At 38.4% G+C, this 21,713-nt stretch overlaps 1 protein-coding gene across 1 annotated transcript; it reads right to left on the bottom strand.

Moving 5' to 3' along the window:
* Positions 1 to 3,087: 3,087 nt before the first annotated feature.
* LOC105440902 lies at positions 3,088 to 13,633 on the bottom strand. The gene is made up of 10 exons (XM_011671501.2): positions 13,349 to 13,633; positions 12,669 to 12,872; positions 11,385 to 11,518; positions 10,481 to 10,747; positions 9,726 to 9,952; positions 8,723 to 9,158; positions 7,917 to 8,223; positions 7,101 to 7,314; positions 4,413 to 4,604; positions 3,088 to 3,602 (listed from the first exon to the last, which is right to left on the bottom strand). The coding sequence occupies exons 1-10, from the start codon at positions 13,382 to 13,384 to the stop codon at positions 3,127 to 3,129; spliced, it is 2,493 nt and encodes an 830-aa protein (XP_011669803.2). The 5' UTR covers positions 13,385 to 13,633; the 3' UTR covers positions 3,088 to 3,126.
* Between the last annotated feature and the right edge of the window lie 8,080 nt (positions 13,634 to 21,713).

The raw sequence follows: 21,713 nt of genomic DNA, 5'->3' as shown, positions 1-21,713 counted from the left end.
TGTGTATGTATTACAAAATATGTTATGCCTGTAAGGCTGTAATGCAAGAGTATAGCAGGGTATCCCTGAGTATAGTGTGACTTTTCCACAACACCTTTCAAATACATCATGCATCATGTTGGCCATGCTGCATTACTTGTTTGATAAACGTTTTGAACGATACTGTAATTGAATTTCTGTCAATGGGTTGGATCTTATAAAAATGTAAATTAAGGTTCATCATCAGACAGCTATGTAATTCATTATTTCATGTTTTATGACAGCACAATGTCCAATAAAAAAAAAAAAAAATAAAAAAATTCTGTTATGAATACTATTAATTGTCTTATTCTTTCCTATAAAACAGAAGGGGCTCATGTTATCAAGAATTTGTTTAGGCTAATGTTTTGTTTATTTCGTTTTTCACATGGAAAAGGAAAATAATTAATGGTCTTTCAGATGGCATGATGCCCAACTACTCCTTGCAAAAGTTCCCCACCGCCATCCATCCACTCCTCTCCCCCCCCCCCCCCCACCCCCATCTTTCTCCCTCTCTCGCTCACACACATACACACATCTCTCTCTCTCTCTCTCTCTCTCTCTCTTATGCTCACTCTTGTTCATTGACATAAAACACTATAACAAAAATCTGACTCTTGTGTTTCCTTTAATTGTCGTTCTTGTACTGTCTGACATTAATTATGTCTTCGTATAATCGCACGAATGAGTGCCATGCAAACCCCATTTGCAAAATTGCAAGGCTATAGCTAGCAGTGATCTTATATTTTGAAGAAATGATACAAATTAAACCTTGAGGGCAATAACATTTAAAATTGCCCCGCTCAGATGTCTGATACGATTAATAATAATAAATAAAAAAGGAATTAAGTAATTTAAGAAAATTTAAAAACAAATATAGGAACAATTGTAATATTAATAGAACAGTAATAACAAGAACGATATCAACAATAATATTGATAATAATAATGAAAATGGTATTACTACTACTACTACTACTACTTCAAATATTATCAATAATAATAATAATAATAATAATTATAAACCAAACAGTATGAAGTTTTAAGATTTTGTCTTAAACATTCCAACTGATTTGACTGTTAATGATATCATATAGGCTGTGATTTATAATACAGATCACTTAAGGAAACAACCCCATACAAGTATGCTCTTTTGCTCATCTGACAAACACTGTGAGTCAAGTTGATGAATATCTAAAAGTTTCATTTAAAACAAGGATGAATCGCTAAAAGCCGTACCATTTACAAAAGTGATTAATAAGTTCATTTATGAACCTTATAGTTTCAGGATAGGTCATACATGTATGTCTAACTAGATGGAACTTCGACTGCGCGCAGTCGAAAATGATGCCTCCGTCATAGCAGTTTACAAACCAAAACAGAAGAAATTTGTCAAATTTAAGTTTCATTGTAATCCATTAACAGGTTCTCAGAATATTGTGATTACAAGCAATTTCTCATATACATATATGACCCTTTAATCTTTGACCTCATGACTCTAAAATCTACTCAGTTCATTGGCTCTGCAAGACGTCCTGAGTTAAAGAGTAATCCATCTGTCAGTTCTAATGAGAGTGCGTTCACAAGCTATTATTGCATACATAATGAGCCCATGACATTTGACCTTTGACCTCATGACCCAAGAATCTACTCAGTTCATTGGCTCTGCAAGATACATACATGATCTAAGTTTGGCAGGAATCCATCAATCTGTTCTAATGATAATGCGATCACAAGCTATTTTTGCATACATAATGAGCCGCATAACCTTTGACCTTGACCTCATGACCCTAAAATCTGATCAGTTCATCAGCTCTGCAAGTAACATACATGACCCAAGTTTGGCAGGAATCAATCAATCGGTTCTTGAGATAACGCGATCACGAGCTGTTTTTGCATACATAATGAGCCCTGTGACCTTTGACCTTTGGCGTTGTGACCCCGAAATCTAATCAGTTCATCGGCTCTGCAAGATACATACATGACCAAAGTTTGGCAGGAATCCATCAATCGGTTCTTCAGATAACGCGATCACGAGAATGGGACGTACGGATGGACGGACAAACCGAAAACATAATGCCTCCTGCTACTTCGTAACGGAGGCATAACAATTATTACACATTAGAATACTTAGTGGCAAGTTTTAAAACTTTACAGCTGTGTAGGCATTTTAAAATTACTGAGTGCACAGATTTTTAAAGCCTCACTTTAAATTCATGAAAATATGCAAATAATGGTAATCTTATCAATTCCAACGTTTTGATGCAACTGGTAACTGAACAGATGGAGATTTAAAGCCAGTTATACAGAGTAGTTTGGGGCCATCACATAATTTTTTCATCAATCTTTCAATGTCATACCTGTATTGTTATTTATAATGTGGCCTGACCCATATTTTACTATGACAATTCATAGTTACAATTTCTCAGAAATAAAATCATTTCAAATTGTCAGAGCATTAATATATATCACAGGTCTATCTTAAAGCATGACAGGAGGAAAATCAAATTTTCATAATTAACCCAAGTACACACTGTGGGAATAAAATAAAATGAACATGTAGGGAATATGTTGCATTTAACACTGTCCACAAACATTTTGGTAACGAGACCATTGGACCCACTTACAAGTAGCATTAAAAACATATTTGAAATTTGGATATAGCAAAAGCTTCTCTCTTTTTTCTGTTCTTTTTAATGGTGAGGGGAGGGGCAGGCTGTAGGGTAAGGGGGGGGGGGGTTGGAAGTAGAAACAGAGAATAAAGGCTCAATTGTGTGATTTTAGCCAAGTTTCTCAATGTGTAAGTTTGATCTATCGTTCCCACTGTTGTAGAAGGGCATTTACAATGAATGACAAACTGTCAATTTTTGCAATTTTTACTTTTGTACCTTGGAAGAAAAAATAATCAATCAAATGTGCTCACTCATTCCTAAAGTTTTTCTTTTGGTTCACCTACTAGCTTAAATGGCCATAACATTTCCTTTAATTTGATACATGCTATAATGCTGCATTGAATTTTCATTGAAGCTTCTGTAAAAAATCTGAATGGGAAAGTGAATTTACTTTCTTCTTTTTTTAGTTGAGTGTACTTAATTTGCCAATTACACTTTTATTGCGCACTGTGCGTTTTCCCCAAAGCTACATTCATGCTTGTAGCATGACTCAGCGAGTGAGGAGCGGCAACTCTGGATCTCTTTGTTTGATGCACGCCCAGCACACGCTCTGACCTCGTCCTAGAGTAGCCATGTTCAGCTACAGCAGCATCTTTGGTTGGTCTGCCAGATGTCAGACGTCTCCTTCCCCCCATTGCAGCTTTCCGTCGTGCAATCGCAGTTGGTTGTACACCAATGTTTGGTCCGTGTGATCCTAATGATGAACCAAGGAACCTGCGGGGAGCCAAGTTAGTTGTCCCATACTTTCCAAACATGAACATGGCTGACACCATATTATTATCAGTCATCTTTTGGAAAGTATGGTACATGGCATTGACTGGCTCCTTGAATGTCTCTGGATTATTTTCCAGCTTTCTCTTCAGTGTGTCGAACATCACTGCCAGATTTGCACATTCTTGTGACGTGTCACCATCTGTGGAAAAATGAAAATGATGATAATCAGATTATTTTGTTACAACATGCATCAATTACCCTCCCCTGCCCCCCTCCCCCCAGAACAACTACCTCCTTTCAATACAGGCAAAAAGGAAAGTGCAAATTTATCCCATTTCTTACAGTAACTTCATATGACTATCTTCATCCACTTTGTGTCTTTTGAAGAAATCAAAATGGGAGAACAAACCCAAATAAACTACATGCTTATGGGATGGGGACAGCTGTACTGGTTCTTTATCAAACAGAATGTATAAACAGTGTAGGGATTTATGTCCAGATCTTTCCTATATATTTTCCAGCTGACAACTACCTAGGGATAAGGAAAAAATGCATGTAACTGATTTTTTTTCAGGGATGTTCATCAAATAAATTTGTAGGGGAGGTATAGTTTTTAGAGGTGATTCATCTGGGAACGAGTCAATATGTTGCTAATATGGGAGGGAGAGTAAGTGTACTGTCTAGGGGCATGCATCAAGAGGTAACTAATTGTGTACAGATGGAGTATTATAACTACCTACTTCCCCCTCCCCCCTCCAAAAAAATAAATAAAATAAATTACGAAGATTAGGGAAGGCATGAAGAAATTAATACATAAATGAATAAAAGACATACTGCTTCCATCTAGTCACTGTCATTTTTCCAGAAAATGAGTGAAATCTTAACAATGACAATATACTTAAAATCTAGATATGAACTCAAAATTGAATCATTCCTTCCTTAGACATTAGTTAATTACTTGGAACAATTTTGACAACTACTATTTCATTAAATGCAACAGAAAACTAACCTTGTGAGGAAATAGGTTCTTCCAGATGTTCATCTGGCTGGTCAGTGGTTTCCTCAACCTCAAGGGAGTCTCTCTGTGGTCTTTCTTCCAGTTGTTCATCTGGCTGGTCAGTTGTTTCCTCAACCTCAAGGGGAGCAATACCATCGTCTTGAAGTGCACCTAGCCAGTTATGTGGTAGGGCAGCAGCATCACCTATAATCAAACAAATTAATGGTTCTTGTTATATTTCATGAAACAGAAACAAATACTTCTAAATATATATATATATATATATAAACCTAAAAAGAAGAAGAAGAAGAAGAAGAAGAAGAAGAAGAAGAAGAAGAAGAAGAAGAAGAAGAAGAAGAAGAAGAAAAAGAAGGAAAAGAAAAACAACAATGATGGAATGAAGAGGGAAGGAAGAAGAAGAAAAAAAAGGGAAGAAGAAAGAAGGAAGAAAGAAAAAAGAAGGGAAAAGAAAAAGACCAAAAAAAAAAGAAGACAAAAGAAAAAGAAAGAAGAAGATCAAAAACAAATATTGAATAGAGGGATTTTAAAAAAAAACAAGCAAGTCAAATAAAGAAAGAAAAAGAGATGGAAGGAAGGAAAGAAACAATGTAGAGGTACAATACAAGAACTTTACATAAACATAATTACTGATCAAGTTATAATTCGAGCATAATGGTAGGGCTTTCATCGAAAGGGTGCGGTGCGGCGCGGTGTGGTGTGCTCAACGCACCCATTCGATAAAAGAGGGGGGGGGGGGGCTTTTCTCGAAAGGATGCGTTGAGAGCGAGTACCGTTTTAACACACCCTTTCGATAAAAGCGGGGAGGCTTTTCTCGAAGGGTGCGTCGACTAGTCTTTCGCATCAGTCGTTTAAAATGAGGATCTGGGACAGAAGGTAATAGTTGCCAATTTAAGTAAATCGGAAATGTATTAAATAAAATGGAATGGTCTTGATTACAGATTGAGTGGTCTCTTTCGTTATTACTATGTTAATGGGGGAGACAGAGAGAAGGGAAAGGGGGAAAGGGAAAGGGAAGATAAAGGAAAGAAAGAAGAATAAGAAGAAAAGAGGGAAACGGGGGGGGGGGGGGGGGGAGGGCTCTTGCCTCCTCCTCACCCCCCCCCCCCCCCCGCCAGAAAATAAATAAGAGAGAGAGAGAAGGGAAAGGGAAAGAAAGAAGAGGAATAAGAAGTAAAGAGGGAAACGGGGGAAGGGCGAAGGGCTCTTGCCTCCCCCCCCCCCCCGCCAAAAATAAATAAGAGAGAGAGAGAGAAGGGAAAGGGAAAGAAAATATAAAAGGAAAGAAAGAAGAGGAATAAGAAGGAAAGAGGGAAACGTGGGAAGGGTGAAGGGCTCTTGCCTCCTCCCTCCCACCCCCCGCCAAAAAATAAATAAGAGATATTAAAAAAAGTATGACTTAAATCATCTCTCTCATCATTATACCGCTATAGTAATCATGTTTTTAATATTATTTATTGTCCTTCCATTAAACAAGTTCATAGAGAAAATACTCTCTGCAACATTAAAAAAGAATCTTCATTAATATGTCTTAATTTGTATTGATAGCCTTGTGGTCGCCAACAGTGGCGTAGGTAGGGGCGTCTCCAAAAGGGGGTGTGGGGGTGCGACATTTGTCAGGATATTGTTGGTAAAATTGCGCTGCCGTCGGGAAAAAAGAGAAAAGGGAGAGGGGAAAAAAGAGAGGGAAAGGGAAAGAAAAGAAAGAAAAACAAAAACAAAAAAGAGGGAGAATAGGAAAGAAAGGAAAAGAAAGAAAAGAAAGGAGGCAAGAGCCCTTTGCCCCCGTTTCCCTCTTTTCTTCTTCTTCCTCTTCTTTCTTTCCTTTTATCTTCTCTTTCCCTTTCCTTCTCTCTCTCTCTCTTATTTATTTGTTTGGCGGGGGGGGGGGGAGGCAAGAGCCCCTCTTTTCTTATTCTTCTTCCTTTCCTTTTTTATTCCCTTTCCCTTTCCCTTCTCTCTCTCTCTCTCTCTCTTATTTATTTTTTTGGCGGGGGGGGGGAGGCAAGAGCCCCTCTTTTCTTATTCTTCTTCCTTTCCTTTTATCTTCTCTTTCCCTTTCCCTTCTCTCTCTCTCTCTTATTTATTTTTTGGCGGGGGGGGGGGGGGGGGGGGGGGGGGGGGGGAGGAGGAGGCCCTTCCCCCCCCCCCCCCCCCCCCCCCGTTTCCCTCTTTTCTTCTTATTCTTCTTTCTTTCCTTTTATCTTCCCTTTCCCTTTCCCTTCTCTCTGTCTCCCCCATCAACATAGTAATAACGAAAGAGACCACTCGATCTGTAATCAAGACCATTCCATTACCTTCTGACCCAGATCCTCATTTTAAACGACTGATGCGAAAGACTAGTCGACGCACCCTTTCGAGAAAAGCCCCCCCCCCCCCCCCCCCGCTTTTATCGAAAGGGTGTGTTAAAACGGTACTCCGCTCTCAACGCACCCTTTCCAGAAAAGCCCCCCCCCCCCCCCCCCCCCCCTCTTTTATCGAATGGGTGCGTTGAGCACACCACACCGCGCCGCGCACCCTTTCGATGAAAGCCTAATTAAGGTATATAGGCTTGCATGTTTGGCTCCCTGTATGGAAAATGTGTGTTATAATCCTCTTATAGTTCAACAAGTTATAACAAAGGGGAAAGTAGCTTCATTACATGCATGAGTACTATAAATTTCACATTAAAAAAAAACTCACCTCCAGTTGCTATGTTAAGCATGATAGCTCGCTCTTCTGGTGTACTGGGTAGGAAATTATCACTTGCAACCTTGAGATGGTAGTGAATGGCAGCTTGGTGTTTGCACGCATCTCCAGTTACGCCAGCAGGGCAGGAACACACTCCCACACTCATATCCACACAATAGGAACTGGAGCCATCACTACTTTTCACTTCATATGTCATCTCTCCAGTCTGAAGTGATATTAAAAATGTGCAAAAGTAGCATGAAATTAGCACTTGGAAGGATCAAGCAATCATTTTGTAAATAATTGTGTCCATTATTTGCACACCCTGACATGAACTTATTGACCAAATAATCTAAAATCATTTATAATGTAAAGATTCACATAAATCATTAATGCAACATGCAATACTGCGACGCCTTGCTCACTGAATTTGATTTTTATACAACTCATAAAAATAGTCTGACTACCAGGTGTAATTCATTTATCACCTTTTGAAAATGAATACCTGCTGATCAAAGCGTACAAGGTCAAAAACTCACACCAGTGCAGTTAGATAATTGTAAAGCAATCTGTGATACGGTTGGAGTCTACCAAATTCAAAATTAGAACATAAAAGCTACTGCATGCCAGTATTTGAAAATTACATTAATATTACAAAATATAATGTGATTAATGGCCCAATTTTTCAAATGATTTATCGTTTATATTTCTAAAAGTTTACAACATATAAATCACAATTTTGAATTTTTGGATCAAATCTTATGCCATTCAAGGTGCAGGTACAAAATCAACAACTTTGATATCATGCCAAAGTATATAACTTTATACCTTTGAGATATCTTCCTTTTTGCAGCTTGTAGGCTTCATTCGAGTAGATATCATGGGTCTCTGGTTTGCAACAGCAACAAGTTTTCTCTGATAATGCGGTCCAAGGCGAGACAAGATGAAGTGCACTAGTTGAGGGATGTTGAAGGCTTTGGTCCTGTGAAGAATGTTATCTTTTAGCACCCTCATCGCAGCTTCCGCGTAATTATTCGTATTGTTTCCGCGGACAAGAAGGGATGATCGGAATGACAGTGCCCAAAAGGCTCGCCTCTCATACAATGCGTTCAGGTATTCTAGGTACTTCGGATATCTGTAGACAATGAAATTAGAAGATGAATGAGCAAATTTACAAACAATTAAGGCACTGTTGTGTGTGCAATTCTAATGTCCATTTCAAATGTGTTCTGACAGTTTCTATTGGTATGAAAAATGTTGCACTGTACAGGCAAATGTATGCCTTATGCATGAATTTACTCAATCTCATGATAAAGGTTCCTAAGATATAACAGACCTTAGTCTCAATCAGTTTTTTTGTTGCATCATAGTATACAAGTGCCCCGAATTTGGCTGAAATATCATATAAGTTTGCAGTTTGTCACTGTAATTAGCTGAAATTATATTAAAACAGATGTGTGACCTTTCACCTCTTTACTCCAAAAAATCTGAAATCTAATAAATTCATCACTACATCATATAATGCATCATGGTTTCATTGAAATACAATCAGATCACTTCTGCTTACATATATTTTGTTTCTATTATTTCCATGGATTATGATTAGGCCAATATTTGAAGTCAAACTGTAATACCTTAATGTAAGAGGGTCTTCAGAAGCATCTGAGTGTATTGTGGCAGCTTCTTCGGGGGTAGATGCATACATTATGCGCTTGATGTTCTGGAACAAGGGTTGTCTTGAACCTTTGGGAATTCCATGCTTGCTATCCCACAACCAGCGCCATGCTGCTTGAAGGACGTGGAATATGCACAACAGCAAGGTGGAGGAGGGGTAGACATTCCGCAGTGCTGTCCGCTCAGCTGTGCAATCATCGGTGATGAAGATGTTCGGCCCAGCAGCTCCTCTACCATTGAAGCAATCAGGAGGCATCACCTCAGTGAGAAGGTTCAAACCCTTCTCTATCACACTCTGCTGTTCACATGACGTTATCATAATACCCAGAGGTAGACCACCAGCACTGTTGTGTGTCAAGAGTATGAATAATCGGCTACCATGGCGATCAATATTACCTGCAAAATGAGTTCTGAAGTCATTACAACAGTTAATGTACAGACCCACATAACATGATCAACAATTTTGTACTGCATGAATTGCATTAGAGTTATAGTATTACATGTATAATGTGGGCCAAGTTTGCACAAGATGAGATCTTTCTCCAGCAGGCTCTATAGATAATGACCACTGACACTAAGTATGAAATGGTGATTGTAATAAAGCATCCAACCTCGCAAGAGGTATCCATTTTTCATAAGCATGATAAGCCAGACCCACTATTGACTGTTAGGATTTACTGTATTGTATTTTGTTCACTACATTATTAATAATAATAATAATACATAATTATGTATACCTCATTTATTCCACTTTACATCCAGTGAGAAAAAATTAATGTTGATTTCCATTGCAATTCAAGTCAATTTGGAAAGAATTTTTTTTACCATATTCTGTTACAATTTGGCTGGAGTCATGAAGATCAAAGCCACCTAAAAAGGTTACATGTCGGCAAAAGAATATATCTTACTTTTCAAATTACTTGTAAGCATATCATTGTAATAATAATACTAGGCCTGAAATACCTGTTGAATCTATGAACACCATCTCTCCACTCTGTCTTGTTGTGTGCACCCTCCTCATCATTGGTGTGCAAATGGCTATGATGATGTGGTCATCTTCTTTGGTCATAGACACACACTTCATTCCCATCTCAGCGTTGTATGGGGCGAACACTCTCTCTTCAATGGCATCAATCATCTCTTGTCCATTCCCAGCTCCATATTTTTGTTTAAAAATGTGGTAGTATAGTCTGCAGTGTAGAAAAAAACACAATACACAAACTCACATATCATTCATTATTCCAAATTTCTCAGGCAACCGATAAGGAAAGACCATCAGGAAGCATTTCAATATATGTCATGAGCCAGATAGTATCCTTGGACATATCAACTTCTGTACAACAGTGTCACAGAGAACCTGCAATAATTGTAATTTTATTTACTTGAGTATTTGAGTTAAATCAAGTGCCATGCCAGGGAGAGAACCCTGATTCTCGCATCTCCAGTCAAGGGCCTTAGACCACTTGACCAAGGCACCTCCACTGTGTGCCGTTATGTGCAATACTTGGTCTTAATTGAATGTATTTGACATTTGAAATTAAATGGAATTACAACTGGAACAAACATTTTGAAATAAATTTGAGCAAAGAGAAATATTTATTCCTTTTTATTTGTATTATACATTTTAAATCAGATATTTTATCAACTGCGTTATCATTAATGGTAACATTTAATAATGAATGGTAATGATGATGATGATGATAGGAAAAATTGTTTACCTATAACAAAATTGAAGGTCTGGACACACAGCCCTGTCGGCAGATTTTGTGATATATCCCTCGGGGTCATCAACTTGCATATCACTATGCAATATGGTGAGAGCGGTTTGTGGAGAATGCCCCTGCTCGAACAGTTCTTGAAGGTTCTTCACTGCATCCTCACCCACATCCCTGTATTTGAGTGAGGCGGGGATGTCCAATACATGGTTGTGGTTCCAGGCTATCACCACTTGAGTTGGCCATTCCGGCATGTGGGTATCTAAACTCCTGTATGCAGAAGAAAAAAAAAGAGAAAAAAAATGAAAAGAAAAGAAGAAAAAAAATGGTAGTCATTAGCATAGAATGTTTATTTTTTATTTTCATTTTTTCCCCATTTTTTTTAAAGTATAGAATGGTAATGTATAGTCAGATATGGTCAGATAGCTTACCGGTATTCACTTCTCAATAAACATCCCACTCTCTGTTAAAAAGTTTTTTAATCCCTTTTCGCAGAATTAATATTAAAGGTAAATTTGTCCACTACAGTATTGTAATACTCATTGCTGGAAAAAATCAGAAACAAATCAATTTATTAAATCAAATATTAAGTTTGTTGCTTTTTCCCACACAGACTTTATGTAGGGCTTTCATTGAGGTATGATTTAGGTATGCTTTCATTTAGGTATGATTCAATGGTAACTACCATGGTAACGTTGCTCAAGAGCCAATCAAAATCCAGTATTCCATGAAAAGTTTCTATAATAGCAAGTTTTATGCAACGGCACCCTGAAGGCAAGATTTTACACCCCACCCCCTCCGACTGATAAAATAGAACTGAATCAGTCATATATTGATATTAAACAGGATAATCATTGTAATTAGACCCTCTGTAAAAATGAATATGCAATGCTAGAGTTTTACCCACCTGCTCTGCCTTTTCCTTGAATATTCGGTTTTCCTGATGGTCACTGTCATAGTTGATACACAATTTGTGTTTTTTGGGTGGAAATGTGAGTACTGTTTGTTTCTTTGTTGCCCGTGCTGGCATCTGTACTGTTTCTGAAGAGTCAAAATAAAAATACAAAATTTATGCAATCGCTAATACAAAAAATGACTTCATATCGAAAGATACACAGGACAAGTGAAACATGAAAAAAGAAGCATTTGTTTCCATTAGCTTTACAATTACATTTCATTTTCAATAACCAAGACAATCAATTACAATAACCTTTTTACAATATTATAAGTATTTGACACAACAGTATTTAAATAACATATTACACATAACCTATATCACATAACATACAACATAAAACATAACATTTAAGTTCATAATATTTGACAAAAATGAATTTAATAAATTGAACTGAATTGATTTAATAATAATTTTACAATCAAACCTAAAGTGGGATAGTCATGTATCCGATCTCACAAAAAGGTGTAATAGGAAGTTGTTTATGTTTTGTTGCCTTAAGAAGTATGGATTGCCTATAGTTGACCTTTTACTTATATATAAATTGTATTTTTAGAATTTCACAGTCCATGATTGAACTATGTGAATGAATTTTGATAGTTTTTATCTCAATTTTCTGCATTACTGAACATTTCTTGCCATCTCCCCTCATCTGTAATGATAGGGTACCCTTCGTCTGTCTCTTCCTCTCTTCAACTCTCACTCTCTCTCTCTCTCTTTCCGTCTCTCTCTTTCGTCCCCCTTCTCTCTCTTCCTTTCTCTCTTTTTCTCCTCTCTCTTTGTCATCACTCCAACTCTCCCTCTCCTACACCTCTCCCTATCTCTTTCTTTTTTTAACAAAAATGAATACAATCAATGAATTTTTATGAAATGTCTATATGTTTGATTATTGATTTATGTCATATCTTGTGTTATTTCAATTTGAATTGCAATTGTATTGTATATAACCTTGTGAAATGGATCGCAATTCAGCCATTGGCTGCGATGATCTTTTTACTAACCATTTCTATCTATCTATCTATCTTATTGTCCATTACATGGAAATTTGTTGCTCACTGGTCACAGATAAATAACAATGTAGTGACATTAAACATATCAAAGAATGCAAGAACAGTAAACAAAAAACAAAAAAGTTGTTGTTCAGGAATAGTAAGACATAAATAAATACAACAGGATGGTAATGGTAAAAAGTATAATTAATTCAATCTAATGAAATGGACATGGTTGGTGTCCTACCTTGAATATCACAGATCGACCACATGCTGGCATGGTTGTTTTTACCCTCCATGTGACTTTAGTCTCTTGAAAAGCCGAAAGCCACTGCTGCCAACTATCAATTGTTTTCGTCTTCAGGCGAAAGGTTGCCGAAAAGTTGGGACCATCATCATCATCGAAGGAACATACATGTATGTCCTGAACTAGATCGTCTGGCAATATTGCCTGCATGTGCAAAAGTCAAAGAATAAAATGATTACAATTTACAAACACACACAAACGCAGACAAGAAATGAAGAAGTAAATATTGATTATGAATCTATAAACTTAGCCCTAGGGCTAGGCCTATGAACAAATTTATAACAAAAATAGGTTACACTACACCTAGGGCCTAAGTTAGTGTTTAGCTAATTAACGGACAATTTGGGATGAAGTGTCGGCATAATTCTTTGAGTGCCGTTATTACAAAACCCCATTCATTGGCATTGATGTGTGCCACCCTCACGCTAGCTGCTAGTAGTAGGCCTACTCTAACTTAGTTAGGCCTAGACTAGGCTAGAGTCTGTTTTAATAGTGTTACATGTAATCCACGTACCGTATGGAAAATCATTACATCAACAATTAAAATGAAATTGGAAATCTGAAGAGAAGGCAGCACGTCAATAAGGAGAATATCACAATAATTAGTCAATAAAACTTACCCTTAAACGAAGAGGAACGTTATCCAAACACATCATGACATAGTTCGCGATGGATATTCAAACTTCTTCGCAGTGCTATGCGTATAGCTAGCGATAGAGCGGCAGCGCAATTGACTTCGAAAAGTGGCGCAATTCTCCGCGACCCTCGACAGCGTGCATGTCATGATGTACGTGTACGTGTGTCGATTCGTCGAAAGTTGAAACATGACTAGTCTCGGCGTGCAGACACTATTCAGAAGGGAAAGAACGTACTTCCCATAGGTTTAACACGCACCATGCCCCAATCTGTGCCGCATAAAAAAATAACGCCCCCCGGCAGGTGACCTATACCACCAGAAAGCTGGAAATTCCCTCTTTTAGAATATGTAATCAGCTAAGAATAAAAAATGTCGGCCAAAGATTCAGGCGCCCTGGCATTTGGGCATCTTATTTTGGAATGCTATTTTAACGGATTATGACGTTAGTGTTCGGAAAAAACGAACATTTTCAGAATGCAGAGCCGATATTAAAGTTAAACAGTAAGGTCCAGATATCTTCCCCCGGCAGGTGACCTATACCACCAGAAAGCTGGAAATTCCCTCTTTTAGAATATGTAATCAGCTAAGAATAAAAAATGTCGGCCAAAGATTCAGGCGTCCTGGCATTTGGGCATCTTATTTTGGAATGCTATTTTAACGGGATATGACGCTAGTGTTCGGAAAAACCGAACATTTTCAGAATGCAGAGCCGATATTAAAGTTAAACAGTAAGGTCCAGACATCTTCCCCCGGCAGGTGACCTATACCACCAGAAAGCTGGAAATTTACTCTTTTAGAATATGTAATCAGCTAAGAATAAAAAATGTCGGCCAAAGATTCAGGCGTCCTGACATTTGGGCATCTTATTTTGGAATGCTATTTTAACGGGATATGACGCTAGTGTTCGGAAAAACCGAACATTTTCAGTATACAGAGCCGATATTAAAGTTAAACAGTAAGGTCCAGACATCTTCCCCCGGCAGGTGACCTATACCACCAGAAAGCTGGAAATTTACTCTTTTAGAATATGTAATCAGCTAAGAATAAAAAATGTCGGCCAAAGATTCAGGCGTCCTGACATTTGGGTATCTTATTTTGGAATGCTATTTTAACGGGATATGACGCTATTGTTCGAAAAAACCGAACATTTTCAGAATACAGAGCCAATATTAAAGTTAAACAGTAAGATCCAGACATCTTCCCCCGGCAGGTGACCTATACCACCAGAAAGCTGGAAATTTACTCTTTTAGAATATGTAATCAGCTAAGAATAAAAAATGTCGGCCAAAGATTCAGGCGTCCTGGCATTTGGGCATCTTATTTTGGAATGCTATTTTAACGGGATATGACGTTAGTGTTCGGAAAAACCGAACATTTTCAGAATGCAGAGCCGATATTAAAGTTAAACAGTAAGGTCCAGACATCTTCCCCCGGCAGGTGACCTATACCTCCAGAAAGCTGGAAATTTACTCTTTTAGAATATGTTATCAGCTAAGAATAAAAAATGTCGGCCAAAGAGAAAGGCGCCTTGACAGTTAGGCACCTCATTTTGGATTGCTTGAACGGGATTTGAAGCTATTGTTCGGAAAAACCGAACATTTTCAGAATGCAGAGCCGATATTAAAGTTAAACAGTAAGGTCCAGACATCTTCCCCCGGCAGGTGACCTATACCACCAGAAAGCTGGAAATTTACTCTTTTAGAATATGTAATCAGCTAAGAATAAAAAATGTCGGCCAAAGATTCAGGCGTCCTGACATTTGGGCATCTTATTTTGGAATGCTATTTTAACGGGATATGACGCTAGTGTTCGGAAAAACCGAACATTTTCAGAATGCAGAGCCGATATTAAAGTTAAACAGTAAGGTCCAGACATCTTCCCCCGGCAGGTGACCTATACCACCAGAAAGCTGGAAATTTACTCTTTTAGAATATGTTATCAGCTAAGAATAAAAAATGTCGGCCAAAGAGAAAGGCGCCTTGACAGTTAGGCACCTCATTTTGGATTGCTTGAACGGGATTTGAAGCTATTGTTCGGAAAAACCGAACATTTTCAGAATACAGAGCCAATATTAAAGTTAAACAGTAAGGTTCAGACATCTTCCCCCGGCAGGTGACCTATACCACCAGAAAGCTGGAAATTCCCTCTTTTAGAATATGTAATCAGCTAAGAATAAAAAATGTCGGCCAAAGATTCAGGCGTCCTGGCATTTGGGCATCTTATTTTGGAATGCTATTTTAACGGGATATGACGTTAGTGTTCGGAAAAACCGAACATTTTCAGAATGCAGAGCCAATATTAAAGTTAAACAGTAAGATCCAGACATCTTCCCCCGGCAGGTGACCTATACCACCAGAAAGCTGGAAATTTACTCTTTTAGAATATGTTATCAGCTAAGAATAAAAAATGTCGGCCAAAGAGAAAGGCGCCTTGACAGTTAGGCACCTCATTTTGGATTGCTTGAACGGGATTTGAAGCTATTGTTCGGAAAAACCGAACATTTTCAGAATACAGAGCCAATATTAAAGTTAAACAGTAAGGTTCAGACATCTTCCCCCGGCAGGTGACCTATACCACCAGAAAGCTGAAAATTCCCTCTTTTAGAATATGTAATCAGCTAAGAATAAAAAATGTCGGCCAAAGATTCAGGCGCCCTGGCATTTGGGCATCTTATTTTGGAATGCTATTTTAACGGATTATGACGTTAGTGTTCGGAAAAAACGAACATTTTCAGAATGCAGAGCCGATATTAAAGTTAAACAGTAAGGTCCAGATATCTTCCCCCGGCAGGTGACCTATACCACCAGAAAGCTGGAAATTCCCTCTTTTAGAATATGTAATCAGCTAAGAATAAAAAATGTCGGCCAAAGATTCAGGCGTCCTGGCATTTGGGCATCTTATTTTGGAATGCTATTTTAACGGGATATGACGCTAGTGTTCGGAAAAACCGAACATTTTCAGAATGCAGAGCCGATATTAAAGTTAAACAGTAAGGTCCAGACATCTTCCCCCGGCAGGTGACCTATACCACCAGAAAGCTGGAAATTTACTCTTTTAGAATATGTAATCAGCTAAGAATAAAAAATGTCGGCCAAAGATTCAGGCGTCCTGACATTTGGGTATCTTATTTTGGAATGCTATTTTAACGGGATATGACGCTATTGTTCGAAAAAACCGAACATTTTCAGAATACAGAGCCAATATTAAAGTTAAACAGTAAGATCCAGACATCTTCCCCCGGCAGGTGACCTATACCACCAGAAAGCTGGAAATTTACTCTTTTAGAATATGTAATCAGCTAAGAATAAAAAATGTCGGCCAAAGATTCAGGCGTCCTGACATTTGGGTATCTTATTTTGGAATGCTATTTTAACGGGATATGACGCTATTGTTCGAAAAAACCGAACATTTTCAGAATACAGAGCCAATATTAAAGTTAAACAGTAAGATCCAGACATCTTCCCCCGGCAGGTGACCTATACCACCAGAAAGCTGGAAATTTACTCTTTTAGAATATGTAATCAGCTAAGAATAAAAAATGTCGGCCAAAGATTCAGGCGTCCTGGCATTTGGGCATCTTATTTTGGAATGCTATTTTAACGGGATATGACGTTAGTGTTCGGAAAAACCGAACATTTTCAGAATGCAGAGCCAATATTAAAGTTAAACAGTAAGATCCAGACATCTTCCCCCGGCAGGTGACCTATACCACCAGAAAGCTGGAAATTTACTCTTTTAGAATATGTTATAAGCTAAGAATAAAAAATGTCGGCCAAAGAGAAAGGCGCCTTGACAGTTAGGCACCTCATTTTGGATTGCTTGAACGGGATTTGAAGCTATTGTTCGGAAAAACCGAACATTTTCAGAATACAGAGCCAATATTAAAGTTAAACAGTAAGGTTCAGACATCTTCCCCCGGCAGGTGACCTATACCACCAGAAAGCTGAAAATTCCCTCTTTTAGAATATGTAATCAGCTAAGAATAAAAAATGTCGGCCAAAGATTCAGGCGCCCTGGCATTTGGGCATCTTATTTTGGAATGCTATTTTAACGGATTATGACGTTAGTGTTCGGAAAAAACGAACATTTTCAGAATGCAGAGCCGATATTAAAGTTAAACAGTAAGGTCCAGATATCTTCCCCCGGCAGGTGACCTATACCACCAGAAAGCTGGAAATTCCCTCTTTTAGAATATGTAATCAGCTAAGAATAAAAAATGTCGGCCAAAGATTCAGGCGTCCTGGCATTTGGGCATCTTATTTTGGAATGCTATTTTAACGGGATATGACGCTAGTGTTCGGAAAAACCGAACATTTTCAGAATGCAGAGCCGATATTAAAGTTAAACAGTAAGGTCCAGACATCTTCCCCCGGCAGGTGACCTATACCACCAGAAAGCTGGAAATTTACTCTTTTAGAATATGTAATCAGCTAAGAATAAAAAATGTCGGCCAAAGATTCAGGCGTCCTGACATTTGGGTATCTTATTTTGGAATGCTATTTTAACGGGATATGACGCTATTGTTCGAAAAAACCGAACATTTTCAGAATACAGAGCCAATATTAAAGTTAAACAGTAAGATCCAGACATCTTCCCCCGGCAGGTGACCTATACCACCAGAAAGCTGGAAATTTACTCTTTTAGAATATGTAATCAGCTAAGAATAAAAAATGTCGGCCAAAGATTCAGGCGTCCTGGCATTTGGGCATCTTATTTTGGAATGCTATTTTAACGGGATATGACGTTAGTGTTCGGAAAAACCGAACATTTTCAGAATGCAGAGCCGATATTAAAGTTAAACAGTAAGGTCCAGACATCTTCCCCCGGCAGGTGACCTATACCTCCAGAAAGCTGGAAATTTACTCTTTTAGAATATGTTATCAGCTAAGAATAAAAAATGTCGGCCAAAGAGAAAGGCGCCTTGACAGTTAGGCACCTCATTTTGGATTGCTTGAACGGGATTTGAAGCTATTGTTCGGAAAAACCGAACATTTTCAGAATACAGAGCCAATATTAAAGTTAAACAGTAAGGTTCAGACATCTTCCCCGGGCAGGTGACCTATACCACCAGAAAGCTGGAAATTCCCTCTTTTAGAATATGTAATCAGCTAAGAATAAAAAATGTCGGCCAAAGATTCAGGCGCCCTGGCATTTGGGCATCTTATTTTGGAATGCTATTTTAACGGATTATGACGTTAGTGTTCGGAAAAACCGAACATTTTCAGAATGCAGAGCCGATATTAAAGTTAAACAGTAAGGTCCAGACATCTTCCCCCGGCAGGTGACCTATACCACCAGAAAGCTGGAAATTTACTCTTTTAGAATATGTAATCAGCTAAGAATAAAAAATGTCGGCCAAAGATTCAGGCGTCCTGACATTTGGGCATCTTATTTTGGAATGCTATTTTAACGGGATATGACGCTAGTGTTCGGAAAAACCGAACATTTTCAGAATGCAGAGCCGATATTAAAGTTAAACAGTAAGGTCCAGACATCTTCCCCCGGCAGGTGACCTATACCACCAGAAAGCTGGAAATTTACTCTTTTAGAATATGTTATCAGCTAAGAATAAAAAATGTCGGCCAAAGAGAAAGGCGCCTTGACAGTTAGGCACCTCATTTTGGATTGCTTGAACGGGATTTGAAGCTATTGTTCGGAAAAACCGAACATTTTCAGAATACAGAGCCAATATTAAAGTTAAACAGTAAGGTTCAGACATCTTCCCCCGGCAGGTGACCTATACCACCAGAAAGCTGGAAATTCCCTCTTTTAGAATATGTAATCAGCTAAGAATAAAAAATGTCGGCCAAAGATTCAGGCGTCCTGGCATTTGGGCATCTTATTTTGGAATGCTATTTTAACGGGATATGACGTTAGTGTTCGGAAAAACCGAACATTTTCAGAATGCAGAGCCGATATTAAAGTTAAACAGTAAGGTCCAGACATCTTCCCCCGGCAGGTGACCTATACCTCCAGAAAGCTGGAAATTTACTCTTTTAGAATATGTTATCAGCTAAGAATAAAAAATGTCGGCCAAAGAGAAAGGTGCCTTGACAGTTAGGCACCTCATTTTGGATTGCTTGAACGGGATTTGAAGCTATTGTTCGGAAAAACCGAACATTTTCAGAATACAGAGCCAATATTAAAGTTAAACAGTAAGGTTCAGACATCTTCCCCCGGCAGGTGACCTATACCACCAGAAAGCTGGAAATTCCCTCTTTTAGAATATGTAATCAGCTAAGAATAAAAAATGTCGGCCAAAGATTCAGGCGCCCTGGCATTTGGGCATCTTATTTTGGAATGCTATTTTAACGGATTATGACGTTAGTGTTCGGAAAAAACGAACATTTTCAGAATGCAGAGCCGATATTAAAGTTAAACAGTAAGGTCCAGACATCTTCCCCCGGCAGGTGACCTATACCACCAGAAAGCTGGAAATTTACTCTTTTAGAATATGTAATCAGCTAAGAATAAAAAATGTTGGCCAAAGATTCAGGCGTCCTGACATTTGGGCATCTTATTTTGGAATGCTATTTTAACGGGATATGACGCTATTGTTCGGAAAAACCGAACATTTTCAGAATGCAGAGCCGATATTAAAGTTAAACAGTAAGGTCCAGACATCTTCCCCCGGCAGGTGACCTATACCACCAGAAAGCTGGAAATTTACTCTTTTAGAATATGTAATCAGCTAAGAATAAAAAATGTCGGCCAAAGATTCAGGCGTCCTGACATTTGGGCATCTTATTTTGGAATGCTATTTTAACGGGATATGACGCTATTGTTCGGAAAAACCGAACATTTTCAGAATGCAGAGCCGATATTAAAGTTAAACAGTAAGGTCCAGACATCTTCCCCCGGCAGGTGACCTATACCACCAGAAAGCTGGAAATTTACTCTTTTAGAATATGTAATCAGCTAAGAATAAAAAATGTCGGCCAAAGATTCAGGCGTCCTGACATTTGGGCATCTTATTTTGGAATGCTATTTTAACGGGATATGACGCTAGTGTTCGGAAAAACCGAACATTTTCAGTATACAGAGCCAATATTAAAGTTAAACAGTAAGGTCCAGACATCTCCCCCCGGCAGGTGACCTATACCACCAGAAAGCTGGAAATTCCCTCTTTTAGAATATGTAATCAGCTAAGAATAAAAAATGTCGGCCAAAGATTCAGGCGTCCTGGCATTTGGGCATCTTATTTTGGAATGCTATTTTAACGGGATATGACGTTAGTGTTCGGAAAAACCGAACATTTTCAGAATGCAGAGCCGATATTAAAGTTAAACAGTAAGGTCCAGACATCTTCCCCCGGCAGGTGACCTATACCACCAGAAAGCTGGAAATTTACTCTTTTAGAATATGTAATCAGCTAAGAATAAAAAATGTCGGCCAAAGATTCAGGCGTCCTGACATTTGGGTATCTTATTTTGGAATGCTATTTTAACGGGATATGACGCTATTGTTCGAAAAAACCGAACATTTTCAGAATACAGAGCCAATATTAAAGTTAAACAGTAAGGTCCAGACATCTTCCCCCGGCAGCTGACCTATACCACCAGAAAGCTGGAAATTTACTCTTTTAGAATATGTAATCAGCTAAGAATAAAAAATGTTGGCCAAAGATTCAGGCGTCCTGGCATTTGGGCATCTTATTTTGGAATGCTATATTTTAACGGGATATGACGTTAGTGTTCGGAAAAACCGAACATTTTCAGAATGCAGAGCCGATATTAAAGTTAAACAGTAAGGTCCAGACATCTTCCCCCGGCAGGTGACCTATACCTCCAGAAAGCTGGAAATTTACTCTTTTAGAATATGTAATCAGCTAAGAATAAAAAATGTCGGCCAAAGATTCAGGCGTCCTGACATTTGGGCATCTTATTTTGGAATGCTATTTTTTAACGGGATATGACGTTAGTGTTCGAAAAAACCGAACATTTTCAGTATACAGAGCCAATATTAAAGTTAAACAGTAAGGTCCAGACATCTTCCCCCGGCAGGTGACCTATACCTCCGGAAAGCTGGAAATTTACTCTTTTAGAATATGTTATCAGCTAAGAATAAAGAATGTCGGCCAAAGATAAAGCCGCCTTGACAGTTAGGCACCTCATTTTGGATTGCGTCCTCGGGATTTAAAGCTTTTGTGCGAAATGACCGAACATTTTCAGAATACAGAGCAGATTTAATAGTTAAACAGTAAGGTCCAGACATCTTCCCCCGGCAGCTGACCTATACCACCAGAAAGCTGGAAATTTACTCTTTTAGAATATGTTATCAGCTAAGAATAAAGAATGTCGGCCAAAGATAAAGCCGCCTTGACAGTTAGGCACCTCATTTTGGATTGC

This window comes from Strongylocentrotus purpuratus, unplaced genomic scaffold (assembly GCF_000002235.5).
Source record: "Strongylocentrotus purpuratus isolate Spur 01 unplaced genomic scaffold, Spur_5.0 spur5_scaffold_11, whole genome shotgun sequence".
NCBI lineage: Eukaryota > Metazoa > Echinodermata > Echinoidea > Camarodonta > Strongylocentrotidae > Strongylocentrotus > Strongylocentrotus purpuratus.
The sequence above is the reverse complement of the archived record's forward strand: the minus strand, read 5'-3'. Positions and strand labels throughout refer to the sequence as shown.

What these genes read in the sequence shown, in the direction of transcription:
- LOC105440902 (XM_011671501.2), bottom strand. Translation starts at nt 13,384, where the DNA reads ATGATGTGTTTGGATAACGTTCCTCTTCGTTTAAGG. An exon ending in TCAAGGAAAAGGCAGAGCAG is followed by an intron (nt 10,748 to 11,384) that starts GTGGGTAAAACT and finishes TTCTGCATACAG; the next exon opens with GAGTTTAGATACCCACATGC. An exon ending in AGAACCTATTTCCTCACAAG is followed by an intron (nt 3,603 to 4,412) that starts GTTAGTTTTCTG and finishes ATTTTTCCACAG; the next exon opens with ATGGTGACACGTCACAAGAA.